The 13343-nt window shown below is 43.1% G+C and overlaps 1 protein-coding gene across 1 annotated transcript in view; it reads left to right on the forward strand.

Annotated features, from left to right (window-relative positions):
- IQGAP1 (IQ motif containing GTPase activating protein 1) overlaps positions 1-13343 on the forward strand; it is a 58930-nt gene that overhangs the window by 12566 nt on the left and 33021 nt on the right. Inside the window, exons 2-9 of the mRNA XM_010083705.1 lie at positions 3768-3924; positions 4295-4372; positions 6250-6326; positions 8941-9008; positions 9885-9998; positions 10396-10574; positions 11232-11322; positions 11788-11951. Coding sequence (XP_010082007.1) covers positions 3768-3924; positions 4295-4372; positions 6250-6326; positions 8941-9008; positions 9885-9998; positions 10396-10574; positions 11232-11322; positions 11788-11951 — 928 coding nt within the window. The remainder of the gene's footprint in view (positions 1-3767; positions 3925-4294; positions 4373-6249; positions 6327-8940; positions 9009-9884; positions 9999-10395; positions 10575-11231; positions 11323-11787; positions 11952-13343) is intronic.

Below are 13343 nucleotides of genomic sequence, written 5' to 3' on the forward strand. Positions count from 1 at the left end.
ATAAAACTGTTTCTTGCTGTTGTTTTTTTTGTGAGTGCTGCTTCCTGAGAACTGCGTAGTTTCGCTTTTCTCTTCCCCCTCCTTGCAGGCTCTCCTGAAATCGGCGCCGCTGTGTCTGTTGGAGACTTCTGGTTGCTGACCTGTGATTCCTGTGGCAACCTCACTGAAAAGCTTCATGGCACCTTTTTCTCACTTCTGTTAGCTTCTCAAAGGTGTCGCCTCTGCTGCTTGGAGCTGTAGAGAAGCCAAGTGTGAGGAAAAGGCTTTCCTGGGCAAAGGGTGTTGAAATTGAGCAGTTGTTTGTATGCACATGGAAGGATCAGAGCTGAGGTTTGCGGACTGCAGCAGTGACTGACTGCAGGTACTTTGTGATGGGAAGCTGTGAGTGAGCAGTTAGTGAGTTTTTTCTTTTGAAATAGCTTCTCATTTTTTGTGTTATCCAGAGAAAAATGCAGATGCTGAAAGGAATCTGAATAACCAAAGACACAGCGGTGAAATCAAGCTGTTTGTAAAACCTCTATTGTGTCGTGAGTATTCTGTGATCAATGAGGCTGTAAGCATAACTGCTGCAGAATCCACAAACAGGAAAACAGGACCAGGGATTAGATCTTTAAAAAAAAAACTCAAACAGAAGCACAAGAGAGATGAATTAAAAATCTGAGGACTTTATGCTCTATTTGCTTTACAGTCAGTTTTTAGATGCTCTTGGGTGTAGGCATTGGGATCCCTACAGGTAATTTCAACTTGTGTTAAGAGAAAAGGACATCTGGGGATTAGTGGCCGCTCAGCTAAACGGATGTGTTTGAAGCAAATACAGCATTAGAGCAAAGAACAAAGCAGTCGTGTTATGCCTTTTTTGTCGTTCTAAGAACACTGTCTTGTTTATCTTAAAAGGCAGAGGGATGCTTTCTGTACTCTGAGAACACGCTGTACACTGACATTGCAATTAGAGAGCGATGGAGCAGTAATAGGTTCAGACGTGAGAACTTGACTGGCATTCTGTCCGTGTAGTGAAGATGTAGGTGTGTCTGCAATGTGTGTTTAGGAAGCATTCCGCGTATGTTGGCAGGACGTGATAATGGAGGAGCTGTGGTGGGACAACAGACGAGCTCTGTGGTAGGTTAAAAAAAGTACACCCTAGAGATAGCTGAAACTGAATACAGGCAAGACAGTGAAGAAGATTGTCTCACACTGCATATCTGCACTTGTCAAAGCTTTCTTTCCTTTGACCGGTATATATTGCAGCCTGTCAGATTTTTTTTTTAATTTTCCCTAACAACTGCTTGTCTTCTGTAATTAGAAATGCAGCTTACTGCCTTCTCAGGAGAGGTGAAAAACTGGCCGTGGTGAGTTTGAAAGCATCTCTGTCATGTACTGCTACAGCGTTCTGTATTCGAGATCAAGAGTAAAATGTGCAAAAGTATCCCTAAAATGCAAATTACATTTTATATTTATAATACTTCTTTTCTAAATTACTATAAATAAATCATCACGTATTATTTTCTTGTTAAGGTCTGAAAGAAGGGTCACTTATTCTGTCATCATCTCAGATATTGCAGGTTAGGTGATTTTCAGCATTTTCCATTGAGCCATGCGTGCTGGGCTGAAAATTGATGGTTCAGAAGCTGATTCATGTGTCATTCATACGCTCCTGCCTTAGGTTTCGTGCTGTTTATCAGAAAAGGTGGATCAGGCTGATGTCAGGGGCTACAGTTCCAGCCATCTGATTTCAGTCTGGTCCCAAGGACTGTCAGAGCACCAAGCAGCTTCTCAGACTTTTTTCAATAAACTGAATGCACTGCGTTGTTCAGCCTTCTCACTGCGAAGTATTGTCTTAGCTAATCAAAAACTTCTTTCCTGTCTTATTCCTGCTTTCCAGTTGGGAAAAATGCAGACCACAGTGACAAGGTTATTCTCATCAGTGTCACAGACAAAAAATAGTAGCGCCTGACTTACTGTTCCCCTCTGTATACCCCCCACAATAACGTTAGGTCTTACAGCTTTAAACTTTGAATTTGTTATCTCTGCTGTACTCATTACACATTTTTCAGTGTCACAGTTGTCTTTTTGGATGTAACCCCCAGTCTGTAGATAAGCTAGATAAATGACCTAATACCTAACAATGTCTGAAGCCTAGGTTATTCGAACGGTCCTGTTCTTACTCCAGCTGTGCCCACCTGGGTGCTAGCTGTAGGCAGCAGTTACGCTGATGTTGATGTTATCCTCTAATGCTCTACTTTTGTTGGACTCAGTTTTCATGTTTGCTTCCTGGAAAACTGAAGGAGGGGGGCATAGCATGCATCTATGCCAAAATGAGTTAGAAACAGTGCCGCTCAATTAATCCCTATGAAGGTACTGCTTGGAGATGTCCGTTTTTGGTATAGATGAACTATTTTTTGTGTGTATGTACAGTACTTGATTTTAATCGGAACAGTACGACGCGCGAAGCGTCATACCTTGCAGACGTGAAATGTTGGCAGTTTTAGCTGGTCGACAGAGCCGTGTAGTTTTCCCAGGTGTGTTTTACAGGACTGGTTTCTGTGAAATTGTGTTAATTTACTACAGTTATTAATTTAATCTGTTATTGCTTGCCTCCAGTACAGTGTTTTCCTGTTATTTTGCCTGGATTAATATGGAACTAAATAGTTTATGTGTGCATCTGAAGCAGTATTTAGATTATTAAAACTCTGTTCATTGGGTTCAGGTGGGATCCTCTACTTGCCTGTCTTTAAGATCAGTCCCAGTACTGTGGACTCATCATCCCGGTGAGCCAAATTATTAACCTTCCCTATCTTCCGCTGCCAGCTCTGGTTTATAATACGGACTGCTGCTGTTCTGGACCACTGTTGTCTTGAAAGCCACTCCTCTGTCCAGGGCTCATCTGTCCTGTGGGACCTTTAGAGTTGAGCTGCGAGTGAGGCGTGACCTCAGGAAGGTGCTTTAGGAAGTGTCTGGTGGCTGCGCAGCTCCCTTTTTGGGAGAACAGAGCAGCCAGGGAGCGTGTCGTCCTGGGAGGAACGGCGTCGCTGAGCTCGCAGCGTGCAGCCTCGGCAGCCCTGCGCAGGGGAAACACCAAGGTGCCCCTCTGTTTGAGAACAGTGGCTTTCAAATCTGCTGCTGTTGTAATCTTTGTTTTTGTCATGAGATCCGTGACACCATTAAATGAGATGGAAGGAAACCAGATAAGGGAAAATCATGAGGAGAGAACTGGCTGTTCCAGTTCCACCCCCCCCACCGCCCCGTTTTTGAAATGTATAATAGGGTGGGAGAAAATATATACGTCAGGAAGGTAGTCTTGATGACAATGTTGGAGGGCCTCTCTATGAGATCAACTAAAGGAGCTTGAAGTGGTACAAAGTCATGAAATAACTGTAGGAGATAGTTAATGACAGTGAAGAAATGCTTGTGAGGTAAGCCTGTACTCAAGAGGAAGATTTAAGTTAGTTAAAAGGACGGGTTGGCCACTGTGTCTAGACCAGCACCAGCTAAATCATGGGCTGAAGGAGAAACATGATGGTGAGATGGTATCTTACTTACCTGTAAAACTCTGGCTGCTGGACTCCGTATTTCTCTGAAGTGTGACGGACGAGCATTTCACCGACGTAGGTCGTGTGGTAGTGCTATATCCTCTTCCAGCCCCTAATGCCCAGTAAATAGTGTGCTAGAACGTGACAGCAGCCGCTGCGTGAAACTTGCTTAGCGTGGGGTTGTGTTCACAAATCGGAAATACACTCACGTGACGAACTTTGCTCTTCTTGTGCCTCCAGATGGATGGAGGCCTGTCTGAATGAGGAGCTGCCTCCCACAACAGAGCTGGAAGAAGGACTGAGAAATGGAGTCTACCTGGCCAAACTCGGAAACTTCTTCTCCCCTAAAGTGGTTTCTGTGAAGAAAATCTACGATAGGGAACAGACCAGATATAAGGTGAGAGCTGTTGGCTGCACGTACTGCGTTAGGTAGACATCCAAAATAGGAAAATGTGCACACGGAGGTTCTGTGAGCAATTGAGCAGAAAGTTAGTTTATATTAGTATTGCCTGAGAAACTCCACCCTCACTCCAGAACATTGGTTAAGTGAGGGGGGGTGGACTCAGCCTTGTGTCTGAGCTTGTGCTCGTGTGAAAGAACTTGTCGTTAACTGTCAATGCAGTCTTATATGGAAGAATCCTGACTTATTTTCAGTGAGAGTGCTGTTTTTACTATCCATCTTAATGAACCTCCCTGCTGTTCTTGGCAGCTGTGGTTATTTTGTTTCTCACTGCCCTCCCCCTTGTTCCTGCCTATTTTTATTTCAGGCAACTGGACTCCACTTCCGGCACACGGATAATGTAATCCAGTGGCTGAATGCCATGGCTGAGATTGGTCTCCCCAAGGTAATTTCTGTGTTGTATGTGCAGATAAATAATCTCAGAAGAGCTCTACATTCAGAGGAAGCATTTGCAGTTGTACAAAAATCAGCAGATTTCATCTAGTTCACAATTACAATTATTTTAAACATACTGTCTTTCACATGTCACTATTCTTACAAACAACTCCAAGAACAAAAAAAACCCCAAAAGTATCACAGAATGTTCACAGAATGTTAGAGATTGGAAGGGACCTCGAAAGATCATCTAGTCCAATCCCCCTGCTGGAGCAGGAACACCTAGATCTAGTTAATTCTTTATTTTCTAGATTTGCATCCCTATAGAAATTCTCTCCTAAAACTTGATGAAAGATTTAATTCTACTATGTGTATGAGAATGATTACGAGCAAAATAGTTGCTCCTGCTATACCATATCCTTAATATCACTAATCTTGCATAACATCTGCATGATGTTGTCCTTGCCATGCATTCTTTTGAGCAATATCTGAGCTACAGTTTGATAGTGGAAGTTTTTTTAGAAATCTATGCTAAAAGAAGCAGTGCAACAGAAAAATACTACATTCTCCATTTCTTCAGATTTCCCTGCGAAATTTTCACATCAAGTTGAAATGTTCCTGGTGTAGCTTAATGAAATGTAGGTTATTGGCTTCACTAGGGGAATGGCCAGATAAACTCCTCTGAGCTAATGAACACTGTTGCCTGCAAATATATGGAACTGTGGTAGTGTTGTACTGATAATCAATTTGCATACCTGGACAGTGAGTAAATTTTTTTAAACTTTTTTTTTTTTTATAAGCCTTGTCATGCTTAGTTTCACCAAAACCAGCATTGCATAGTTTAATCTAATGTATGGTTTGTTTGCATACATGCTTGCAAATTGAATACTTTATTTTTGGCAAAAGTTTTCAAATAACTTGTTGAGATTTACTAGTTGAGTCTTGCTGGTATTTATGATGATCTAACAGGAACTCATTTTGGAGTAGGAAATACTGAAATATGCTGTTAAGGTTGTTAGGTGAAAATAAATGAGGAGGGAGCTAGACAGAGACGGTAAGTGCCAGGTATGAGGCAAGATTTTCAGATGTAAGTGGGTTATGGGGGGAAATAAATGTGTGAGGAGATGTTAAAGAAACTGGGCTGGGGTCCAGTATGTTGGCAGAGATATTGGTGCTTTACGTATTTTTCCCATGCGGAGGAGCCAGGGAACCAATGCTGTGGAATTGTAAGGGTCCTTCACTTGCTCTTGTGTTTACAGAAAGAGCAATGCTATTTTGTGCTCATAGGCAACCACAAGGAACCTTCCAGTAACTAGCAAGTAGTGTAGCTTGTCAGGACTTCGGAGTGAATTTACAGTCCCAGTCTTAGCCCCTTGTGTTAAATGCTGAAGAGCTTTGCATTTGAGACTGAAAGCTTTTGGGTCCAGCTACCTGGAAATGTAGTATGCAGAGCACCTCCATGCTGGTCTCAGTTTCCCTTTATCACTGTCTCTTCTCTTGCTTCTCAACCCCATTTAGGCCAAACAAAATCCTCTTTTTCTCTCTTCTGTTGTAAGTATTTTTTTCATCTCTTGGCTTTCGCCAAAGCCCTCGCTAATACCTCATGACCTGGTATCTTGGTGGGCACACAAAAAGAAAGGATGTACTCATCCATGTGTGTAGAACATGGGCATAAAAAGGGGAGCCCTGGATTGGGTGGTAGAAACAAAAGGAAAGATTGGTGCCTCAAGGAGGAGAGATGTTGGACCAGGGCAGAGAGGCTCAGAGGGTTTTGTTCTGTGGGCTGCTTTGTTAGTGTACTGCAGAAGAATTGGGCTTACCCCAGCTATGCAATTTGGCTATGTGGAGTGAATATAATTCAGACTGCTCACTTTGTTTTGCCTTTAGATATTCTACCCAGAAACTACAGATATCTATGATCGCAAGAACATGCCACGCTGTATCTATTGTATTCATGCACTCAGGTAAGGCACGCGAGGCAGACATCTCATTGCTTCTGAAATCTTTCTGCAAAGCTGAAAGGCGAGAGGGGAGAGAGCTGAACTGAAGGCTGGATGAGGACAAATTTTCTAGCAGAACAATCTTACCAGGTCAGAGCAAAGATCCACGAAGCCAGTGTTTTGCCTTAGGCAGTGGCCAAATCAGATGCTGAAGGAGAAAGAACCAATCAAGTATGTTGTGATTATTACCTTCCCACCCCGTTCTCACCCTCCCTCTCTACTGTCTGAGGCAGAGCAAATAATTTTGGGGCTTGAAAGAAAGCCTGAAGCCCTAAAAGGTGTTTATGAGAAAGGAAAATATTAGTTTATCTAGGGATCAGTCAGATCAGCGAATGAAAGCCAGTGTGGCCACAGCACTGTACTGCAGTGTGTGTGTCTTGATGACCACAGTAAGGGATCCAGCAGGAGCTATTGTCGAAAGGTCTCTTAAAATTTAAAATCTCACATAGACTGAATAGGATAATCCCAGTTCTTGAGAAAACTGGGAGCATTCATTTGTTGATGCTTTGCTCTTCAATTTGACGGGATAGCACGTTGCATGCGCTTTTGATTTTTTGGGTTTTGTTTTGATTTATTTTTGGTCCCTCCCCACCCCCGGCTAGCTGGTTTGAATGCAGGTGTGGTTTTTGGAACATGTTGAGATTTTTATTTAAAAAGGATTCCTTTAGTAGAATTTACTAGGTGATTGAATGCTGGATTATGTACATTTGAGTCTTTGTCTCTTGCTGGCTCAGTTTCCCTTCTCAAGAATGGCTTGTTTGCTCTCTGGTCTGTTGCCAGTGTGAAATCCATAGAGATGGATTGCGTTTATCTGAATGTTATCCGATATTTCAGATTTCTGTAGATGAAGTTATTTATAGAAGTGAGCACGATCCCAACTTTAGATCTAAAATGAGTTATCTCTGCAGAATAAGTAATTTGGAGTTTATGGGGCAGCGAGGAGTAGACCTGTGGTGGGATACACGGCCACTATGGGGACCAGTGCTCCTTGTTGCTCAGGTGATGGCAAAGTTCCTCCCTCTCTGGCAGCCTTGTGATAGCTACTGCATCTCCTTTGTGCCAGGAGTTGGCTGCTGTATGTTGTTGTTACATGTTCTTTGGAATATCCTGGCTGTCCTGTCCCCATCACCCCCCAGTAGTCTGAATTATGGACAATTACCAAGCTTCCCAAGCAGATTAAGTTAGCTGTTGCTGTACTCTTTCTAGATCATATATTAGGAAAAGAAAATTAATTCAGGGAGAAAAATTCATAGATGCAAACAGTCCCAGTAGTTAAGGCTGTTAAATCTTTCATCTGATAATGCCTTTTCCATTCTGTATAAATATGGAAAAGGATGTTTTTATAAAAACTTGTTCTTTTTTTCGGGCTTAGTGCTGAAGTGTATTCCAGTTGAGAAATTAAGATCTAGAATGCAGTTTTGTTGACAGCCCATAGGTCAGAAATGTTCCTGCCTGGTGTTTGTGTTTTGTTTTGTAAAAAAATCTGCTTGGATTTATAAAGGATGGAGATTTAGATTTGACATGTTGAGGTCACATGAAAAGGTGGAATGCTTGCCCTCTATTTTCCAATCACATTGAAACTGCGTTTACTGGAGGAATGGATATTTACTTTATTAATAGTTTAGTGTCCCTGTATAATCAGATATTCTAATACAGGGTGCATTTCCGTGATCTGTGCTGAGCTGGCACGACAGGCAAAAAGGAGAGGAGTTGATTCTCTTTCCCCAGTCGCATTGGTCCTTGGGTGTATGGATTCATCCCTCTGTAGCAGTTTCATTCCCGTTGGGCTCCAAGTGAACACATGAACACCACTTCAGTGAGCCAGGTCAGCTTAGTGGATGCTTCCCCTGCACAGCGCCGGTGGGGCCACACCTGCAGCACTGGGTCCAGTTCCGGGCTCCCCAGCACAGGAGGGACGCAGACATACTGGGGAGAGTGGAAGGAAGGGTCCCTGAAATGATTGATGGACTGGAGCATCTCTCCTGGGAGGACAGGCTGCGAGAGCCGGGACTGTTCAGCCGGGAGGAGAGAAGGCTGCGGGAGAAGCTCAGCGATGCGTGCAGCTACCTGAAGGGAGAGTGCGAAGAAGACAAAGCCAGACTCCTTTCAGTGGTGCCCCATGACAGGACAAGAGGCAGCTGGCACAGACTGAGCCACAGGAGGGTTCCTCTGGACATCGAGAAGCACTTTGTTTGCTGTGAGGGTGGCAGAGGAGTGGCACAAGTTGCCCAGAGACGTTCTGGAGTCTCTGCCCTTGGAAATATTTGAAAGCCATCTGGACGTGATCCTGGGGAGCCTGTTCCTGCATGACCTTGTTTGAGGAGGGAGCTTGAACATGGCAAACTGGAGAGCACCCTTCTGGCCTCCCCCGTTCTGTGAAGGCTTTGGAGTGGTGGACCAGTTGTGTGCAGCTGAGAGGGACGAGTGGGGTCAGCTCGCCCTCTTGGTGATTATGAGCTGTTATGTTGGCTTAGCTGAGTGGCTTCTTGAATCTATATCTCCTCCAGTTATCTATGTCATTGTCAGAACCGCAAGGAAAAACTGCTAGTTCTAATTATTTGCTTATTTTCCTTTCTAGCCTGTACCTGTTCAAACTGGGTCTTGCCCCCCAAATTCAGGATTTATATGGGAAGGTGGACTTCACAGGTAAAAAAAAAAAAAAAAGTGCTGATATGTGTGCTGCCTTTATCTTGTACTCTGTTAGACGCTGTACAGCTAGCTCAGGTAAAGGATTGTTACTGTTGATATCCTAAATGCAACTTAAATTAAGAATTAATGACTGTGAGGAGTTCTAGTAACTTCATCAGAGTGGTTTGGGTGCTTCTGAGCCAGGCTGTTAAATAGCCGCTGGTTTGCTAATCATTAATTTGCCAAATAACAGCACCTTAAATTTTTGCTACTGTTGTGAGATGCTTAAAACTTGCTGTCGTCTTCTTGGGAGAGGTTTTGATTTGGAACTTGGTGAACGGTTCTGACGTCCCTTGACAGTTCAGGGTAAGGTGCCATCAGCTGAAGAAGGGTTTGCCGGCTGATCTGCCGCAGGAGATTCCAGCACAAAGTCTCGTGTCCAAGTGCCTCCTTGAGGTTTCAGTTCCTTGATTTTTGCAAAAGTGTCGTCCACTTGCTTTTCTCACCATAGTCTCTCTGTGGGGGGAAGAAGAATGCTAAAGTACTGCCTGTGCATTTTCCTGACCTGTTGGCAGCTGTAGTTGAGGCACCTCAGAACGATGGAGTCTGTCTCCAGCTCATGAGAGTCGTGTGTTGTTTTCCAGTGAGAAGGACTACGGATCATTCCCATAGGAGTTTCTGGGAGAAATGTAGACTTTAAGAAAATGTGCAAAATGCCCATCAGTTTTCATTTATTTAGTTTCACTTACTGAATTATACTCAAAGTATTATTTAAACAGTAATTGCAGTTTATTGTAGTTATCCTAATTTTTTTTTTGTAGCAGCTGTTGGTATAGCAGTGCTGATTCCTAATGTGTTTAAGCCTGCATAACACTGTTTTTATGTGTGTTTCAGAGGAGGAAATCAGTAATATGAGGCTTGAACTGGAGAAGTATGGTATTCAGATGCCTGCCTTCAGCAAGATTGGAGGAATTCTTGCAAATGAACTTTCTGTGGATGAAGCAGCATGTAAGGAAAAATAGAATTTAATTTTATGTGATTATTCAAATCAGCAGATTAGATTTTTTTTTTAAAAGTCTTGGTTTTAACGTCCCATGTTGTAAGACAGTCCAGTCCTTTTTGTAGGCCTTTTGGAAGACTGGGAAGAGGGTTTTCTTCTTTCCCTTGTGTATTTTTTTTCCCCTTTCTTTCTGGAACATGATTTGACTAGCTAGACTATCAGTCTAGGAAGTAGGCTGCCATTTCTTTTGTCAAGAACACAAAGCTATGATGGAATGAGAGGTACTTTGATAATTCTTTTGCTTTCCAGTTAATTTCCAGATAGTTCTTCTTCCAGTTAGGTTCTCAATTTTTAGCAGAGCTGTTGTGTTTGCGACTAACTGACCAACTATGATTTGTTTTTCAGTACATGCTGCTGTCATTGCCATTAATGAAGCAATCGACCGTCAGGTTCCAGCTGACACTCTTATGGCAATGAAGAACCCTAATGCCATGCTAATAAATCTTGATGATCAACTAAAATCCACTTACCAAGACACACTCTACAGAGCAAAGCAAGACAAGATGGAGAATGCTAAAAATAGGGTAGATCAGTTCTTCTTTCAAACCAGCTATTTGCGTGCATTGCAATCCTGTATTGCAGCGTAGACTGTGGGGAGCTCACAGAATGTGTGTTACAGTCATGTAGGTATAGTGTTAGGTGGATTTACTCCTGGTGGTATTCTAATAAGTCCCCAGTAACCTGTCTTCCTGTTGTAGAAGACAGGCAGAGTTAGCTGTGTTACTCTGTTTAGCTGTCTGAAATACGGGCCACCCAGATATGGAATTAATGTCAGCCTTTATGCGTTGGGAATGCTGTCACTCTGTTTTCATACAAGATACGTATGTTTTCCTAATGGTGAAATGATAAGCAAAACTGACTGATGCTCTCAGAAGGGGTCAGTGTTGTTTTAGAATGCTGTATATCAAATGCCTAGCTATGTGTGCTGCTTTCTATGTTCTGGGGCTCTGCTGTGTGTTTATATCGAGCCATTACACTGAAATAAGGTGTTTCTAGGCTGTCTGTACCAGAGTGTGAGTATACTTACTTTATACGTATTTACTTCTAGGGCTTCTTTTTGCATGTGTAGAGGTAGCCTGTCTATGACCTATTGCAGCTCCCTTTTCTCCTTTTTCAATGAGAAGATCTATGAGGGCAAACGAAACTGCAGGAACACTGATTAGTTTTTATTTCATCTTTAGATTGCCTCAGAAAATTCAGAGAGAGAGAGAGATGTGTATGAAGAGCTTCTGACTCAAGCCGAGATTCAAGGAAACATCAATAAAGTGAACAGTAGGTATTGTGCTAAAGTAATAGTCTTAATTAAAAGACTGTTTAAAAATGATACCTGTGTGTCTCCTCACTTTCTGTAATGCTAACAAAAGTGGAAGGCAGCTCCCCTCGTCGCATGGGGTTTTTTGGTGGTGTGGTTTTTTTGTTTTGTTTGTTTGTTTTAACTCAGTATATAGTTGTAAGCTGAGTTAATTTTGACTTCCGTTGCCCACCCTTTAGGAAGTGGATTGTCCATGTCGCTGGCCCGCCCAGTTCTTCATCTTGAGTAATGTATGCTGTTTCCAACCTTCAGCCTCTTTTTCAAGCACTACTTTGCAACTGACTTCGGAAGTCTTCCATTCAGATTACGTACCTAACTTGCTATCCACCAGGTCTAAGAGTATTTCTTTCTGAGCAGCAGGCCGTATAAACCATAGGACTTCCTCATTTAATGTTTCTCTTAAAACTCTGCTTTCCTGTTGCTAGCACATGCAGCCATATTGAAGATTGACCTAGCTTTGGAACAAGGAGATGTATTAGCACTGTGTGAAGCTTTGGTAACACCAGCCCTGGGACTCCGAGGGTTGCTACGAGAAAATTGTGACTGGTATTTCAAGCAGTTTTTGAGTGACAGACAACAGAAACAGGAGGTATGGACAAGTCTCTCGATTACCCTGATTCATGAGGTTTTCCCCTCACCCCCCCTCACCATTCACTCTGCACAATCACTTCCTATATACCTGCATTACAGTTTAGTGTTGGTTTGAAAAAGTTAACGCTGAGACAGAAGCATACGTATTTATCATTTAGCTTTCATCTCTGCATATGAAAGGCCAGTATAATGCTTGTGTGTGTGTATTTATAATTAAAATACTTTCACCAAGCCTTAAAATACTAACTGGTGTGTGTATAGAACTGTTACAATATAAGTGCATCTTCCCTTGGATGTTACTGTTGTCAGTGCCCGGATAAAGTGGATATTTGTGTTTTATAAATACCTGTCGGGTAAGCCTATACCGCTTTCGCTGTGGAGGATCCCACCATATGCCATTTGCAGATGTGGTGCTTAGGGACGTGGTTCAGTGGTGGACTTGGCAGTGTCAGTTTGTGGTTGGACTTGACGATCTTAAGGGTCTTTTCCAACCTCAGTGATTGTATGATTCTATAACTGAGGTTGACCTTAGTTTCTCATTTCAAGCCAACTCTTCAATGCATTTTTTGTGCATATGGCTTATCTGTGCTGCTTATAAAATGCACAGAAGGGTTTCTAAAGCCAGCGTTGTCTCAATTGTCACGATGTCGTGTATGTTAATAGGGGAAAAATCTGCTGATACAAAGATGGTGATTACTATCGCATCTCTTTAATGAATGGTTTTTTTAGAAGCTGCAGCAAGGCAGACAAGTAAGATGTTGCATGCATTTGGATCCAGGAAAAGAAAGCAGACAAGTCAGTTATGCAGTTACAACAGAGCAGATCTTGGGCACTGCGGGGGTTGCGTAGGTGCTCGTATGTCACAGGCAGAAAACGCGATGGCATGGCCCAGCAGCGCCTCTGGAAGAGCTGTCAGGAGGTGAGGTGGCTTTTGCCCTGTAGGAAGTGTAGAAAGACCTAGAAAAGTTCAGACGGCTTCGTTACAGGAAGAGGCTGAAGAAACATACTTGTTCTTCGGGCCTTTGAGCCACAGTTTGGGGTACAAGCAGCAACCAGAGAGCTGAACCTGCAGCCAGGCCCGGCACTTTCGGTTGAGTTCCTGAATGTGTGTCCGGTTTGAATTTCGGTTTATTTTTGGAGAGGGTAGATGTGCATTATCATAAGGCATTTAAATCTTGGCACTGTTAAATCGCCAGGTACCGGAGCAGAGCTCACTGGCAGGGTAAGTCCTGGGGCGCCAGAGCTGGCGGGTGGGAAGCGAGCACTCGGTGTCAGGCACCAGCTGACCGTCCGTCGTTCCCTGCTGGAAGCGTAGCCGAGTGCTGCAGCGTTCAGCGTCTGTGTGTATTGCTGTTGTACCCTCCTGTGGGTACACAGACACCCCGCAGCT

The sequence above is a fragment of the Pterocles gutturalis genome, unplaced genomic scaffold (assembly GCF_000699245.1).
Source record: "Pterocles gutturalis isolate BGI_N339 unplaced genomic scaffold, ASM69924v1 scaffold5, whole genome shotgun sequence".
NCBI classification, from domain to species: domain Eukaryota; kingdom Metazoa; phylum Chordata; class Aves; order Pterocliformes; family Pteroclidae; genus Pterocles; species Pterocles gutturalis.